The sequence below is a fragment of the Erinaceus europaeus genome, chromosome 4, assembly GCF_950295315.1.
Source record: "Erinaceus europaeus chromosome 4, mEriEur2.1, whole genome shotgun sequence".
NCBI classification, from domain to species: Eukaryota; Metazoa; Chordata; class Mammalia; order Eulipotyphla; family Erinaceidae; genus Erinaceus; species Erinaceus europaeus.
In genome coordinates, this window is record NC_080165.1 from 53,267,626 (window position 1) to 53,285,708 (window position 18,083).

The following is an 18,083-nucleotide window of genomic DNA, read 5'->3' on the forward strand; positions in this document are numbered from 1 at the left end:
TCAATAGAAAACTGGCCAGAAGTTCATCTCACCCTGGTAGCCTACTGAGAAGCAAGAGAGACAAAGGGTGACAACTGGGCACCACCTCTGCTTTAGATGGCTTCCCTCAACAGAATCTTTCTGATAATGTGCTGCCTTGCCATATATATGCATGATCCACATTTGAGACTGCCCCTCACTGTGTTGAAGGAAATTTCAATGCTGTGGTCCCTTTTACTCTCTCTTTCTGTCTCTAGTTAAAGAAAAGCAGTCTAGAGTAGTGAAGCCCTAAAGGAGACCAAGAGAATGCTTCCCTTGGGCTCTTCTATCTTCATACCTGTCAGACTATCTATCCACTATTTTATTCAACTACTACCTAATAATCTCTAAGACACAAAGAAACAAGCTAGGTGCTAATTATTACTAAGAGTTTCTGTGTGCCACTTCTTATCCTTCTTCCTGACTTTCTTGACCCAGTTCACCTCTCTTCCTCTACCCTGCCCTCCTATGCTGGAAGTCAGACCTCAGGAACACCAAACACAATGAAAGACCTCAGTCAGAAAGGCCATTTATTTATATTTTAAGACCCTCACTGTCTCATTTCCTTTTTTTTCCTCTTGTATGCTTTTCCTTCCCCACCCTCCCCTCGCTCCCGGGATATGGATCCTAGGAGGTATTCCATTTCCTTCTCTGCCACAGGGAAGCCAAGCATCTGAGCCAGGATCACCCAACATTTATTGTGACTGCCCAGCCCCAGCCTCTTGCCTTTGTAACTCCCCCAGTGATCCATAAGCCCTTCTCTCTCCCCAAAGCAGATGTCACAGATAGGACAACGATAGATCTTCTGCTCCCAATGAGTCTGCTGATGTTTGACCAGCCCAGAGAATGAACTAAAGAATTTGCCACAGTGGAAGCAGTGGTTGAGTTGCTCTTGCTCTGTGAGGTGGGACTTCTGGTGGCTAGAGAGATAGGTTTTTTTGCTAAAAGTCAAGGGACAGTTGGGGCAAGAGAAAACCTTGAATCGTAAAAGCTTTTCTGGAGTAGAAGTGGAGCTGGTGTCCTGACAGGGAGTAGTAGTGTTTGGTATTTGACTCCTGGTCACAGGTCTCAGGGTTGTTTTAACTGGTATCTGAGTTTTTGTGGAGATCACCTGTTTCTGGGCTACAGGGGCCTTGTTCCTACTTTTAGATAGCTGGGTCTTAGTCACAGGATCCTTGGTTCTAAATATGAGTTCTTGTGACCTGGCTACTGGTACACTGTTCCCAGCTACAAGCCTCTGGATGGACCTCTGGCCTTCCTGAAGTTGATCTTTGGTGCTCGGGTTCCTCACAACATGCTTCTGGTTCCCAGCCACTGGCTCCTGGGTTTGGTGTATCCTCAGATGGCGTTTGACCTCAGACAGGTCCCGGAAGCACTTTCCACAAAAGGGGCATGAGTGGGGTCGGTAACCCAAATGGACACGGCGGTGACGACTCAGTCCAGAAGCATCACAGTAGGTCTTGTCACAGAGCGAGCAACAGAATGGCCTCTCCCCAAGATGCATGCGTCTATGGTAGCTGAGGGCCTTGGGGTTCCGAAATGACTTCCCACACTGGCTGCAGCTATTAATCCGCCTGGAACTGTGAGTGAACTGATGGCTGTGGAGGTTGGAGCGCCTGCTAAAACTCTTGCCACAGGTGTGGCAGAGAAACGGTGGCCCAGCCCTGGACGATGGGAACACAGAGGTCCTTGTCTCAGACCCAGCTGGATCAGAGGGTGAGTCTGCCTCTCTACAAGTAAGGGAGACCTTGTCATCACTAGTCCCCTTATCATCTGGACACTGTCCTTGCAGCTCCTCCTCTTTGTCTCCTGTAGTGAATAAGGAAGAATAACAAGATTCACCATAGGAACCCCCAAACAAGCCCTCTATCCGGTCTAAACTGTCACACTCTTTCTGTCCCACTTTCCAAGCCAATACACTTATCCTCACCCTTAGCCCTCAGAGACTAAAATAATCTTCTAGGGCTTTCAAATTAAAAGTAAATAAAATCTTAACTGAAATCTTTCAACAATATGTGATCACAATTTTAATGCATAGCTACATTTTTTTTTTTTTGCATAGCTACATTTCTTAAAAATCTGTTTTCTCTTGTTTTAACACTGCAGATATGCCACCCATAGACAACCCACTGACTCAGGCAAACTGGGATGCTTGAGCAAAAGAAGTGCTATGAAAAGTATGAACCAGGAGGACCCTGGCAAACCAGGGTCAGCCTGGCCTTAAATTTCCTTCTAGTCTTTTTTGCTCTTGGGATTAAGCCTTCCCTACTCCAATTAAGCACCAAGTTGACTTCATTTGGGGTGTGGGGATTTTTTACATCAAAGAGATTATCACTAGTTTAAGCAATCTACATATAGCATCTCAATTCCTAGAGGCTGAAGATACTCACTTTTCCTTAAAGTCTTAGGTATTTCATTTTCCTGAAATCAAAGAAAGAATTTGAGCAGATGCTCCCAATGTCTCTTCCAGACCAGGTGGGAAGGATGGAGGCCAGGAGAGGTTATACAGAGCCCTGATCGTCTTAGGCAACATTCTGTTTTCCTAGAGTATGTCCTGTGTATACTTCTCATTTCTCCTCCATTGTACTTCTTACCTGACAGTTTTTCTCCTCCACCTGGGGCACAGAAATCTTCACTCCACTGTTTTCCTTCTTGTTCAAGCTTGTTATCAAAGCCAATGTTAGACAGAAAGAAACCAGCTGGTAAGTGGGAAGGAGAAAAATTGTTGAGGTCCCTGGCCTGGCCACCTTAGACTGTATGGGGACATGTATCTTATTCCCTATCCTTGATTTAAGAAACAGGATATAGAGAGTTGAGATGAAACAGCAGTACAAAACTCTGGATTCAATTCTTGACACTATACAATGACAGGGCAGTACTTTGGTCATTCTCTCTCCATGATCTGGGACATTTGGATGGATTCCCACCCGCCTGCACACCCCCCGCCCCCAAAACACACACACAATTTTTTTTCCCCTCTCTCTTTTGGTCACTGGAGTTTCACCACTCCAGGCTGACTTTTTCATATAGACAGAGAGAAAGACCCTACAGCACTGAAACTTCCTTCAGTCTAGTGGGGCCAGGCTGGAACCTGGGTTACACTCATGGCAATGCAATGATCTGGGACATTTGGATACAGGAAGGAAACACTCCAAAGGTCAACTTCTAATAAAATACTTAGTACATAATAAAAGTGACTCAGTAAATATTGATAGGATAACTGAATAAATTTTCATGTTATGAGAATCCTCTCATCATATTATATATGTTACCTATGTTTTCATGTGGACTTTCATTTCTTCCCTTTTTATCCAAAGATTATTGATCTATATCTTTTATATATGGGAAGTTACAGAATCAATAATCAGTGAAGTTAAATATAAGTTAATCTACCTGCCCAGGGTTAACAGATGTCACAAGGAGCCTAGGACAAGGGGCTTGCTGAGGGAAATGCAGCCTCTTACCCACAGACAATAAGTTTTTTAAGGTCTCTGACATAACATCCTTGTAAAGGGTCCTTTGGTTGATATCTAGACAGCCCCACTCTTCCTGGGAGAAATTCACTTTCACATCTTCAAAGGTGACTGGCTTCTGAAAGAACAAGAGAGATGCAGGTCATCTGTATACATAGAGAATTCAGACTCAAGATAATTAAAAAGGGGGCCAGGTGGTGGCACACCTGGTTGAGCACACGTTACAATGCACAAGGACCCAGATTTGAGCCCTCAGTCCCCACCTGCAGGGAGGAAGTCTTATGAGTGGTGAAGCAGGGCTGCAGGTGTCTGTCTCTTTCCCTCTCTATCTCTTTCCTCTCAATTTCTCTGCCTCTATGCAATAATAAATAATATTAAAAAGAAAGAAGAGAAACGAAAAATGTTAGAGGAAGAGAACAGTATATGCTGACTATAAATATGAGAAGCAAAGGAAAATGGCAGCCGTTCTGGTGAATTTCAGAAAATACTCCATGAAAATGACAGAATCGTGCGGGAACTAAAAAATACCTTGCAGCTGCTTTCCCTGGGTATTGTTGGGAGATTGTATTTGACCTATAGACAAGGGGATGGATGAAAGAGTTCCGGAGTGTAGCACGTATTCTCCTTACCTTCTCCCATGATTTCCACCAGCACTCTCTCTTCATGGCTTCCTGCAGGTCCTCATCCACCAGAGGGAACAGCTTCTGTACAGACTCAATAAACTTCAACTGACCCAACACCTTCTCTTCCATGTTGCTGTCTTTTATAGCTTTATCCACTACTCCAGGGTTGACTGGTCTCCTTCCTGGGCAATATCTACTTTCCAGTTATTAAGCAAATGAGAAGACTGTAAAAGTTCCCTGGGTTTGACTTGGTTTCATGTGACAACTATATATTTTCCAAGGGGCTATCTTCCTGTTTTGTTCTGCTTTCCAAATTCTCCTCTTTCACAGTTGAGGTCACTTTTGTTATTTTGTCCTTCTTCTAGTAACTCACCAATGACAATCTTTAAGATCCTTAAATGAGAGACACATATTGGCAAGAAGAGTGAAGAACAACTTCCTCATTCCCTGCTCTATGCCATTGAAGCAGCACAACTTCATTAAGTAACAAATACTGGCTCCATTTTAAGAAATCTAAAATGCAGGAGTGCTAAGTAACTTCTCCAAGAATATTCTTGGTCTACAGAAGAATTAGCATTTAAGGACTTATTTACTCATGGGTCACCTCCTAAGGCACCACAGTTCATGTTTAAACTGGAGACTTTACTATTAAATGCATAACATTCAGTACTAAAGCATTCTAAAGAAGCATTACAGTATTCTAGAAAGAAAACTCATGCATGAAGTAACCAACCCCAAATCTATCACAAACCACCTTGTACAAGTCTCTTCATTATATTCAGTTTCATTGCAACTCAATATTTAAGGAGACGCTTAAGATTCCACCTAAGAGCAAAAAAATACAGTCTTGTGGATTTTTAACATATAGAGATCACTATAGGGGACTGGGTGGTGACACACACAGTTGAGTACATATGAATGTACAAGGACCCAAGTTCAAGCCGCCAGTCCCCATCTGCAGAAGGAAATTTCTCAGGGTGAGGGAGATAGCATAATGGTTATGCAAGAGACTTCCATGCCTGAGGTAACCAGGTTCAATCCCCCACACCATGATAAACCATAGTTGAGCAGTGCTCTGGTAAAAACAAATAAACAAACAACAACAACAACAACAAAAACAGAAGGAAACCTCTCTATCTCCCTTTCCTTTCTCAATTTCTCTCTGTCCTAATAAAAGGTAAAACTTAAAAAAAAGATTATGAAGATTAAGGGCAGGGGTAAGTAGCATAATGGCTATGCAAAGAGACTCTCATGCCTGAGGCTCCAAAGTCCCAGGTTCAGTCCCTTGCACCACCATAAACCAGAGATAAGCAGTACTCTGATATTTGTGTGTCATTCACTCTGTGACTCTCTATTGCTCTCTCATTAAAGTAAAATAAATAGTAAAAAGATTTTATATTTAAAAAAAAACCTGTGATAACTGAAGAGGAAACACTTATTTGGGGTTTCAGGATGAACTTAGCATAAGGGTAACCTGTTCACCCTGGCTTAATTCCTGTCTCTCCCTGCTGACAGCCACTCACTTCCCTTGCTTTATCTACTGAAATGGAAAGGAATAAAGACACAAAAGAGTAAAGAATAAAGATTTGGACCTGCAGGCTGAAAGCTTTACGAGAGGTAAAGCAGGGCCACAGGTGTCTCTGTCACTCTCCCTATCACCCCCCTCCTTCTTGATTTCTGGCTGTCTCTAGCCGAATGGGAAAGCTATCTGGGGAGGGGGTGGGAAATGGAGATTGGGTGGTGGGAATTGTGTGGAGTTGTACCCCTTGTACCCTATGGTTTTGTTAATTAATCCTTTCTTAAATAAAAAAAATTAAAGTTAATAATAAATTTTTAAAAAAATTTTAATGAAAAAATAAAAGAAAAGAATAAAGTTATGAGCTGGGGAAATAACTCATCAGGCAAGGCAGGTGTCTTATTCTCATGGCTCAGGTTGGAACCCCAGTACCACATGGTAAGGTTCTTTCTTTTCTCTAAATGTTTTTTTTTTTTTCTTTTTGGCTAGAGACAGCCAGAAACTGAGAGGGGAGGGGAGATAGAAAGGAGGAGACACCCCCACACCTATGGACATCTAATCTTTGACAAAGGTGCCCAGACTATTAAATGGGGAAAGCAGATTCTCTTCAACAAATGGTGTTGGGAAAAATGGGTTGAAACATGCAGAAGAATGAAACTGACCACTATATTTCACCAAATACAAAAGTAAATTCCAAGTGAATCAAGGACTTGGATGTTAGACCACAAACTATCAGATACTTAGAGGAAAATATTGGCAAAACACTTTTCTGCATAAATTTTAAAGACATCTTTAATGAAATGAATCCAATTACAAAAAAGACTAAGACAAGCATAAACCTATGGGACCACATAAAATTAAAAAGCTTCTGCACCCAAACCAAGAGACCCCTCACAGAATGGGAGAAGATCTTTACATGCCATACATCAGACAAGAGGCTAATAACCAGAATATATAAAGAACTTGCAAATCTCAACAACAAGACAACAAATAACCCCATCCAAAAATGGGGGCAGGACACGGACAGACTATTCACCACAGAAGAGATCCAAAAGGCCGAGAAACACATGAAAAAATGCTCCAAGTCTCTGAATGTCAGAGAAATGAAAATAAAGACAATAATGAGATATCACTTCACTCCTGTGAGAATGTCATACATCAGAAAAGGTAACAGCAGCAAATGCTGGAGAGGCTGTGGGGTCAAAGGAACCCTCCTGCACTGCTGGTGGGAATGTCAATTGGTCCAACCTCTGTGGAGAACAGTCTGGAGAACTCTCAGAAGGCTAGAAATGGACCTACCCTATGATCCTGCAATTCCTCTCCTGGGGATATATCCTAAGGAACCTAACACACCCATCCAAAAAGATCTGTGTACACATATGTTCTTGGCAGCACAATTTGTAATAGCCAAAATCTGGAAGCAACCCAGGTGTCCAACAACAAATAAGTGGCTGAGCAAGTTGTGGTATATATACACAATGGAATACTACTCAACTGTAAAAAATGATGACTTTGGCATTTTCAGCCAATGTTGGATGGACCTTGAAAAATTCATGTTAAGTGAAATAAGTCAGAAACAGAAGGATGAATATGGGATGATCTCACTCTCAGGCCGAAGTTGAAAAACAAGATTAGAAAAGAAAACACAAGTCGAACCTGAAATGGAATTGGAGTATTACACCAAAGTAAAAGACTCTGGGGTGCGTGGGTGGGTGGGGAGAATACAGGTCCATGAAAAATGATGAATGAAATAGTGGGGGTTGTATTGTTAAATGGGAATCTGGGGAATGTTATGCATGTAAAAAAAAAAAGAAGTAGAAACGCAAAGCAGAAATTGACTGAGTTTGGAGTATGGCACCAAAGTAAGAAAGCAGAAGTACACTAGAGTTTGCAGTGAGTACCTCCCTAATACTTCCTCTCCACTTTTCCAAGCTTTGGGTCCATGATTGCTCAATAATTTGTTTGGCTTTGTATGTTAACTCTCTTTTCAGTCACCAGGTTCCAGGTGTCATCAGGATGCCGGCCAGACTTCCCTGGATTGAAGACCCCACCAATATGTCCTGGAGCTCAGCTTCCCCAGAGACCCACCCTACTAGGGAAAGAGAGAGGCAGACTGGGAGTATGGACCGACCAGTCAACGCCCATGTTCAGCGGGGAAGCAATTACAGAAGCCAGACCTTCTACCTTCTGCAACCCACAATGACCCTGGGTCCATGCTCCCAGAGGGATAGAGAATGGGAAAGCTATCGGGGGAAGGGGTGGGATATGGAGATTGGGTGGTGGGAATTGTGTGGAGTTGTACCCCTCCTACCCTATGGTTTTGTTAATTAATCCTTTCTTAAATAAAAAAAAAAAAGAAACAGAAGGATGAATATGGGATGATCTCACTCTCAGGCAGAAGTTGAAAAACAAGATCATAAAAGAAAACACAAGTAGAACCTGAACTGGAATTGGAGTATTGCACCAAAGTAAAAGACTCTGGGGAGAATACAGATCCAAGAAGGATGACAGAGGACCTAGTGGGGGTTGTATTGTTATATGGAAAACTGAGAAATGTTATGCATGTACAAACTATTGTATTTACTGTTGAATGTAAAATATTAATTCCCAATAAGGAAATTTAAATTAAAAAAAAAAAAGAAAGGAGGGGACAGAGAAACACGCACAGCCCTGCTTCACCACTCGTGGATGGGGACCAGGAACTTGAACCAGGGTCCTTGCACATTTTGATATGTGCACTCAACCAGGTGTGCCACCACCTGGCCCCTTCTTTTAACTTTTTAAACTATCTTTATTTATTTATTGAACAGAGACAGAAATCTAAAGGGAAGAGAGGGAGAGACTAGGCAGGGGTAGAGAGCATAATTGCTATGCAGAGACTCTCATGTCTGAGGCTCCAAAATTCAATCCCTGTGCTACCATAAACTAGAGCTGAACAGTAATCTGGTAAAAAGAGAGAGGTAGGGAGAAGAGAAACACCTGTAACTATTTCACTCCTTGCAGAGCTTTCCCTCTGCAGGTGGGGACTAGGTCCTTGTGCATTGTAGCAGGTGCACTCAACCAAGGGCACCATTACCCAGCCTCTGATTCTTCCTTCTCTTTTATTTGAATAGGACATAAATAAGGGCTGGGTGGTGGCGCATCTGGCTGAACACACGTTACAATGCTCAAGGACCAAGATTTGAGCCCCTGGTTTCCACCTGCAGGGGGAAAGCTTTATGAGTGGTAAAGCAGGGCTGTCTCTCTCTTCCGTCTTGATTTCTGGCTGTCTCTATCCAACAAATAAATAAAGATAATTTTTTTAAAAATGATAGAACACAGTCTAAGCCAGACCTTCCACCTTCTGCAACCCACAATGACCCTTGGTCCATACTCCCAGAGGAATAGAGAATGGGAAAGCTATCAGGGGAAGGGATGGGATATGGAGACTGGGTGGTGGGAATTGTGTGGCGTTGTACCCCTCCTATCCTACGGTTTTGTTAATGTCTCCTTTCTTAAAAAAAAAAATGATAGAACAGAAATAAGTTGTGCAGGGAGGGCAAATATAGGAAGAGAACTATTGGTAGCACTGCTCCACCACTCTGAAGTTTCCTTCTTGCAGGTAAGGGGCCAGGGACTTAATCCCCGGTCCTTGCTCATGGTAACCTGTGCACTCATCCCAGTGTATCACTGTCTGGCCCCTATAAGAAAGGGCATTGGGAGAAGGAAGTTTTGGTGCTATGGTGTCTTCCCTTCTCTCTGCCTCTCCAAATGAAAGTGGCCTGAAGTGGTGAAATTGTGCATGCCCAAGGCTAAGGTGCTACAACAAGAAGAAAATACTTAAAATTCTGCTTTTTCCTTTACTATTTTGAACTATAGTGTAACTGAAAATACCAGCAAAGACATTTGGCAATTGTTAGTTGGGTGGCTAAAAAGAAAGTTGACACAAAAGTAGCATTCCCAGGATGATCTGAAGTTGAGTCCTTCCCTTTTTTATTTATTATTTATGACAGACCAAAACACAGCCCCACATTGGCATATATAGTGCTAGGGATCAATCCCAGGGCCTCACGCATGCAAACCATGTGCTACTTAATATTATTTCCTTTATTGGTTTTTTTTTTTTTCCCTCACTCACCCTCCTCCCATTGGGGGTTTTAATGGTTTACAGTCAACAGTAAAATAAATGTGTAACATGATGGTACATGTGTAACATTTCTCAATTTTCCACATAACACTCTACCCTCCCACCTACATCCTCCTCTGCCATCATGTTCCAGGACCTGAACACACTATCCTGCCAGGCCCAGAGTCCTTTACTGTGGTGCAATACACCACTTCTCTTTCTTTCAAGACTATTCACAAATATTTTGTGAGGTGTGGGTTGTTCTCCTACTGTCAGACCACTCTAAAAGTAATTTTTTTTTAAGACTTATTAACACGAGAGAGAATCAGAGCATCACTCCAGTACATGTGATGTGGGGGATCCAACTCTGAACCACATTCTTCTAAATCCAACCCTCTAAGTCCAACCCAGGACGCAGGCTTTACTATTCTCCTGGAGGAAAAATCCATCTCTGTCACTTAATACTAAGTTCATTCGTAGGAATATTATAAGACTGATGTTTCAGATTCTTTTTAAAAATATTTTATTTATTTATTGATGAGAAAGATAGGAGAGAGAGAAAGAGCCAGACATCATTCTGGTACATGTGCTGCCAGGGATTGAACTCAGGACCTCATGCTTGAGATTCTAGTGCCTTAGCCACTGCACACCACCTCCTGGACCACATGTTTCAGATTTTTTTTTTTATTGCCACCAGGGTCAAAGCTGGGACTCGGTGTTTGCACAATGAATCCTCTCCTCCTGGTGGTCATTTATTTTCTTTCTTTATAATATTTATTCCCGTTTGTTGCCCTTGTTTTATTGTTGTAGTTATCAGGACAGAGAGAAATGGAGAGAGGAGGGGACAACAGAGAGGGGGAAAGAAAGTTAGATACTACAGACCTGCTTCACCACCTGTGAAGTGACTCCTGTACAGGTGGGGAGCCAGAGGCTCGAATCGGGGTCCTTACTCTGGTCCTAGAGCTTTGCGCCCCGTGCGCTTAACCCTCTGCGCTACCGCCCGACTCCCATGTTTCAGATTCTAAACCAATCCAGTTAACTTGAAGAGAATGAACTTTTTAAAGGTTTTTTTTTAAGATTTTTTTTTTTTAAGATTTCATTTATTTATGAGAGAGATAGGAGAGAGAGAAAGAACCAGACATCACACTGGTACATATGCTACTGGGGATTGAACTCGGAACCTCATGCTTGAGAGTCCAATGCTTTATCCACTGCGCCACCTCTAAAACCAAGAGAATGAATTTCTGACTGTTGCTGCTTGCCCATGGCTGCCCTACCTTAGGATAGCACACTCTTAGTCAACACGCCCATTCAACCCTCAGGGTGAGTGAAAAGAGATTACGTCTGCAAGTAACAGCCCACACTTTCTCCAGGAGGAACAAACCAGTTTCCCGCCCAACCCCCACCCTTCCCAATGCGGAAGGGAAAGGAATTCCCCCCAGCACCACCACCCCAGGGAAGGTGCGGCATCTTCCGGTCCTGAGGTCGCCCAATCTCCCCACAACCTTCAACGGTTTCCCACAGCAACTCTGATAACAACCAAAGTCCCCAACCAGAGCTGCAAGAATTCGTGGGGTCCGCCCTCCCGACCAGCACCCGGTTGCTCGGATGACTTGACTTTCTGTCTTTCAGCCAAGTCAAAGGGAGGACTCCTCTAGAGGAGTCGCCCCTCACACGTGGCCTCTGCGTCTCTGCTTAGTTCAAGGACCTTTCCAGGCGCCGCCACCGCTGCAGACCAGACTTTGGGCTCGGGTAGGCACAGGCTGGGACTCACCTTTGGTCACTCACTGCACGCTAGCTCCCGCACTCGAGGTGAAATTTCTTGGGGGTCAAGAACCAAGATGGGGCCGGGGAGATAGTATAATAGTTATGCAAAGAGACTCTCATGCCTTAGGCTCTGAAGTCCCAGGTTCAATCCCCTGCACCACCATAAGCCAGAGCTGAGCAGTGCTCTAGTATAAAAAAAAAATAAATAATAATAATAAAGATGCAGAGTTGTGCTTACCATGCGCCGCACGGCGGACACTCTAACGAGTACTGAAAGGGGTCCATGTGTTCACAAATTATCCCAGTGACTTGGAAAGCCGAATCAGATGCCCCTCCGCCCAGAAACGTCATTGCTAGGATCCTGACTTTCTCAGCACGTGCCAGGGGGATACGCGCAGAGTCCCCAATATGACCAGATAGGTTCGCACTCCGAGTAGCACCCCCTCGTTAATCTAGGCTTCCCGGAGAGATCCAGGGCCGAGGAGCGCACCCTCCATCGGTCTCGATCGCAACTAGCTCAATTCCCTCTTGCTCTACTCACCCGTCAGGTGCCAAGAACTGGGGTTTCGGGGTACAGGGATTCTAGGGCGCCAAAGGCGTGCTCGCTCCAACCCAGGACAGTTTCCCAGTCGGCGAGCTAGAGGAGCCAGTACTACACTTTCGCCACGCCCTCCAGTCTAGGCTCTCCCAGTGGGTTTCCACTCCCTCCCAGTCCTGCAGGCTCCTGGTTTAAGTAGCTTGGAGATTCAATAACACAGACGGCCTGCCTAGGGCGAGAGCTCACAATCTAAGTCAAAAGGAGAACTTTGCCACGCCCCTAGAAGCCCAACCCCTGCTAGCAATAGGTAATTGCTGGTCCTACCTAGCACTAAAATATTCTTTTACCTCTGATTAAAGCACAATCATCAGCGACCCGGGAGGTGGCTCAGTGGAGAAAGCATTTGAACAACAGTTCCATTCCTAGCATTGCATGTGCCAGAGTAATACTCTGGTTCTCTCTCTGCCATTTATCTATTTCCCTCCCTCCCTCCCTCCCTCTCTTTTTTTTTTTTAAGTTGCTTTTTTTCTTTTTTGAAGATTTTATTTCATCACTCTGGTACATGTGTTGCCGGGGATTGAACTCACAACCTCATGCTTGAAAGTCCAATATTTACTGCAACACTTCCCAGACCACCTTCCATCTCTCTTTCATTAATAAGTATGTCTTTAAAAAAGAAACACAATTACCTATCACCATCACCTAGAATTCAAAGGAGGAAAATGGGGCTTTCACGGGCCTCCAGAAAGGGATGTGGAGGAGCTTAGTAAAGCAAAGGCAGATCTGGCAGAACAGCTCACTTGGCCCTGTTTTGCCAAGTACCAAACCCAGGTTCCAGTCTGACCTTCACTGCATCGAGGAAAGCTTCCAGCTATGATTTCTTTCCCTCTCAGCCTTTCTGTCTACTCTTTCAATCTCAAAAAGTCAAGTCTGGAGTGGTGAAACCTGAGATGAGAAAAAGAAGGAAAAGAAGGAAAGGAAGGAAGGAAGGAAAGAGGAAAGGGCAAGGGGTAGGAGATTACATGTGACTTAAATGATGATAGATAGCAGTCAGTCAGAGGAGCTGGGAAGAGCAGGTTCAGGTGAGTTCTACTTACCTACATCATTTCCAACAATCCAATTCAGCCTTTCTCAGGAAGAAGAAGGAGAAGAAGAAGAAGGAGAAGGAGAAGAAATATATATATATATATTTCAGAACAGTTTGTGAGGCAATAGGTGAATGCAGAACTGAATTTAGAAAAGTTTTTTTTTCCTTTACAAAAGCACTGCTTTTCTCTGGCTTTTGGTGGGGCTGGGGCTTGAACCAGGATACCAGAGCCTCAGGCACCAAAGTCCTTTTGCATAACCATTATACTATGTCCCCCACTCTAAAAGGGAGGTATTTAATCCTTGACCAAGAAAGAAAGGAGACATCACACTAGAGACATAAATATCCTCCCTAAAGTGACAGAAAAGGAATTCATAGTTCTATGACAATAGGTCAGAATATTCAACTCGCTAGTGAGCAGGTAGTGAGTGTGGATTTTTATTATTTAAATGAGGATTGCCTCTGCTTTTTCATTCTGTTTTCTGGGCCTTTTCCTGGAATTCAGTTTAACAATTTCTCAGCTACTCTTAAATAATAAAGGGGTGCAAATTATATGCTGCCCTTCATTATGATTACACAATAGTAAAAAAGGATGTGATATATGTCTCTGTCTGTGTCATGTCCTTGTCTGCTTTATTCTTTTGCATAAGTATTATGCTGCCTCCTCAGCCCCTTGTCTGCTTTATTCTTTTTTAAATGAGAAGTTTCTTGGGAAAAAAAAAGATTTTATTTATTTATGAGAAAGATAGGAAGAGAGAAAAAGAACCAGACATCACTCTGGCACATATGCTGCCGGGGATCAAACTCAGGACCTCATGCTTGAGAGCTTTACCAATGCGCCACCTCCCAGACCACAAGTTTCTTTATTATCTTCATTTATTTATTGACTAGAGACAGCCAGAAATTGAGAGGAAGGGGGAGACAGGTATGAGAGAGAAACAGAGAGACACCTGTGGACCTACTTCACCACTTGGAAGCTTCCCCCCTGGGGGTTGGGGGCTTGAACCTGGGTCTTTGTGCACTGTAACATATGCACTCAACCAGGTGCACCACCACGCAGCTCCCTTGTCTGCTTTATTCAAGAGTGATTTAAAAGTCTCAGAAAGACTCAGAATTTGAGGTCTGAGACCTACACAACCAAGACAGTTAAACTTTGTTCTAACTCTAGAACATAGAGTTTTTGAGACTTGGGTACTCCTTTGGTACCTGTTGGTCAGCAACAGAGATTGCAAAATTATTGATTTTGTTTCCTCCATAGGCATATAGATCCTTCTGCATGAATTCTTCACCAAACAGTATGATTCCTTTTCTTTTAAACATCTGCTTACTTATTAACAAGAGAGAGGACGAGAGCGAGGTAGAGAGAGAAACAGAGCATTGCTCTGGCATATGCCATACTGGGGATCAAACTCAGAGTTTCATGTTTGCTTATTGAGAGCTACCTGCAGCCTGTGAAGTTGCACAGTGGAGAAAATATTAGAATCAAAAGCATAAGGTCTCAAGTTTGATCCCTGGCATTGGTGCCAGGGCAATGCTCTAGTTCTCTTTTTCTCTTTATTCATATATATATATATGTATATATATATATTTTTTTTTTCTTAAAGATAGGATCTGGGGCCAGGCAGTGGCACACCTGGTTAAGCACACATACTACAGTGTGCAAGGACCCAGGTTCAAGTCCCTGGTCCCCATCTGCAGGAGGAAAACTTTACCAGTGGTGAAGCAGGTCTGCAGGTATCTCTCTGTCTCTCCCTCCCCTCTCCATTTTGCTCTGTCTCTATCCAATAACAAATAAAAATTTAAAAAATAAATTAATAAAATAAAATTTTTTAAAGATAGGATCTAAGTCTACATTGACCCCCATCTTGGATTTTATTTAACTCATTTTTTAAGCATTTATTTTTGTTCATTTGTTTATTTTTATTGATTTATTTCCCTTTTGTTGCCCTTGTTGTTGGATAGAACAGAGAAATAGAGGAGGGGAAGACAGAGAGGGGGAGAGAAAGATAGACACTTGCAGACCCACTTCACCACTTGTGAAGTGGCACCCCTGCAGGTCGGGGGCTCCAACTGGGATCCTTACACCGGTCCTTGCACTTTAAGCCACATGCGCTTAACCTGCTGTGCTACCACTCGACTCCCTTATTTTTATTTTTTTGAAACTTTATTTTATTTTGATGCAACAGAGAGAAATTGAGATAGAAAGAGAAAGAGACAGAGAGACACCTGCAGCAATGCTTTACCACTCATGAAACTTATCCCCTGCAGGTGGGGACCAGGGGCTTGAATCTGGGTCCTTGTGCATTGCGCTATATGCACTTAACTAGGCGCACCACCACCTGGCCCCCATGAATATATATTTTTATCATTAATTTTATCTTTTAAACAGAACATTGCTTGGCTCTGGTGTACAGTGATGCTGGAGAATGGATCTTGAACCTATGAGCTTCAGGCATGAAAGCTTTTTTGCACAACTATAATGCCATCTCCCAACAATAAATGCATTTTTAATTGGGATCTGTCTGCTATGTCATCTTAGCTATTGTGCAAGTTTAATTCTTACTCTAGACCACACAGAGAGATCTTAAATTTAATGTTCAGTGTGTCAAATAAGAGAGAGGGGTCCCAAAATGAAATTTCAGTTCTCTTTATTGATTTGAAAATCTTGAAGATCAACAAAAGGATATGGGATAAACTTGGTATTTATTTATTCATTCGTTCAGTAGGCATTAGACCATAAGTTTGGGGAAAGCAACTAGGAAGGACCCAGAAATTATTTATCTATGCATCTGTTTCAGTGGTACTCCACACAATGTTTGGTTTGGAGTATGTACTCAATTTAACAGTTATAGGAGTGGTGTCTCACCTCTCTGTGTCTCTCCATTCCTTTCTATCTGAAAGATAAAGGGGGGGGGGGGTGTCTGCCAGAAGCAGTAGAATCACAGGCAACTAGTCCTGGTAGGAAAGCAAACAAAAAGAAGTAGCTGTAACAATATTACAGTTGAGAAATCTGTAATCTAAACAGGAGGCCAACACCATATGTAGAGTACAAATTTATAAAACAGAGAATAAACCATGTAAGGGAAAGCAATTCAACTCTGCTGACAGTCTTGAAGAACATTTAAAAATGTTATTTCTGGGAGCCAGGCGGTAGCACAGTGGGGTTAAGCGCATGTGGTGCAAAGCTCAAGGACTGGTGTAAGGATCTGGGTTTGAGCCACCGGCTCCCCATCTGCAGGGGAGTCGCTTCACAGGCAGGTCTGCAGGTGTCTGTCTTTCTCTCCCCCTCTCTCTTTCCCTCCTCTCTCCATCTCTCTCTGTCCTATCTAACAATGATGACATCAATAACAACAACAATAACAATGAAAAACAAGGACAACAAAAGGGAAAATAAATTATTTTTTTAATTTTTAAAAACATTTTAAGAATTTTGTTTGTTTGTTTATTAATGAGAAAGATAGGAGAAGAGAGAAAGAACCAGACATCACTCCGGTACATGTGCTAAGGAGATTGAACTCAGGACCTCATGCTTGAGAATCCAATGCTTTATCCACTTAGCCATCTCCCAGCTACTTTTTTTTTTTAAATTAATATTTATTTTCCCTTTTGTTGACCTTGTTTTTTATTATTGTTGTAGTTATTATTGTTGTAATTGATGTCATCGTTGTTAGGACAGAGAGAACTGGAGAGAGGAGGGGAAGACAGAGGGGGAGATAAAGACAGATATCTGCAGACCTGCTTCACCGCCTGTGAAGCGACTCCCCTGCAGGTGGGGAGCCGGGGGCTTGAACCGGAATCCTTATGCCAGTCCTTGCACTTTGTACCAAGTGCGCTTAACCCGCTGTGCTACCACCCAACTCCCCAAAATTTTATTATGAGAGAGAGCAAGAGAGAGAGAAAGAGGGAGGGAAGGAGGGGCCCAGGAGGTGGCACAGTGGATAAGGCTTTGGACTCTCAAGCATTAAGTCCTGAGTGCAATCCCTAGCCATACATGTACCAGACTGATGTCTGGTTCTTTCTCTCTTTCCTATCATTTCTCACAAATAAATAAATAAAATCTTTAAAAGAGAGAGACCAGAGAACTGCTCAGCTCTCATTTATGATGGTGCTGAGGATTGAACCTAGAACCTCAAAGCCTTAGGCATGAAAGTCTTTTGCATAACTGTTATGCTATCTCCCTAAGAACATTTTAAGTGTGGGGGAGGAGTGAGAACAAGGGGACCACTCTAGATGGAGTAAGATAGATATTCAGGCTTGAATGGGGAGAAAAAGTAAGATGAGAGCTGAGTATTATAGGAACTTCCATATATGGAGCCTGGAATATATTCTGTTTGGGGCTAGCAAGGTAGCTCACTTGGATAGTGTGCCTGCTTTGTCATGAACACAACCCAGGTTCATGCCTAGACCCCACCACAGTGGGGAAAGCCTAAATGCTCTGGTCTCTCTCTCTCTCCTCTCTTCTCTCTCCATCTTGTTCCCTTTATTTGAAAAAGAGTCAGTTCAGAGAAGACTCTATAGGACAAGGTTTGATAGAACTAAGGACAAATAGGGGGAAAAAAGGGGGGAAAGGGAGAAAGCCACCTGATTTTTATCTATATGGTCCCAAATAAGACCTCATGTTTGAGTTCAGTGTTTTACCCATTACCTCCTAGGCCAAGTAATCTTGGCAACAGTGTTATCACACCCCTGCTAATAAATGGCTAATAAACACCAACAAGATTCAGGAACTTGCTACCCAAGTAAAGTTTCTTGGAACTATGTAGTTAGGTACATAATACTCAATTCTTCTGGTCAGAAAGGCCACCCAAACAAAAGTCCAGCACCCCATTGAATGCTAAGTATTAGAGATGCTAAGTATATGTGCTTATTTGAGCAATCTACTTGGTCATTAATCTTGGATTACCTAGCAAATCAGCATCCTCTGAGTAGGGCCCAAATCAGCAAACTGTGTTGGAA

The 18,083-nt window shown here is 42.9% G+C and overlaps 1 protein-coding gene across 3 annotated transcripts; it reads right to left on the reverse strand.

Moving 5' to 3' along the window:
* Positions 1–561: 561 nt before the first annotated feature.
* On the reverse strand, positions 562–12,166 carry ZFP57 (ZFP57 zinc finger protein). 3 transcript variants are annotated; one of them, XM_060189393.1, is made up of 5 exons: positions 12,044–12,166; positions 4,121–4,507; positions 3,483–3,609; positions 2,613–2,717; positions 562–1,827 (listed from the first exon to the last, which is right to left on the reverse strand). In XM_060189393.1, the coding sequence occupies exons 2-5, from the start codon at positions 4,241–4,243 to the stop codon at positions 569–571; spliced, it is 1,614 nt and encodes a 537-aa protein (XP_060045376.1). In that variant the 5' UTR covers positions 4,244–4,507; positions 12,044–12,166; the 3' UTR covers positions 562–568. The 3 variants fall into 3 exon arrangements, with proteins under 3 accessions (XP_060045376.1, XP_060045377.1, XP_060045378.1); XM_060189394.1 differs by lacking the exon at positions 12,044–12,166 and adding an exon at positions 11,741–12,014; XM_060189395.1 differs by lacking the exons at positions 3,483–3,609; positions 4,121–4,507; positions 12,044–12,166 and adding an exon at positions 2,409–2,439 and having other exon boundaries at positions 2,613–2,961.
* Between the last annotated feature and the right edge of the window lie 5,917 nt (positions 12,167–18,083).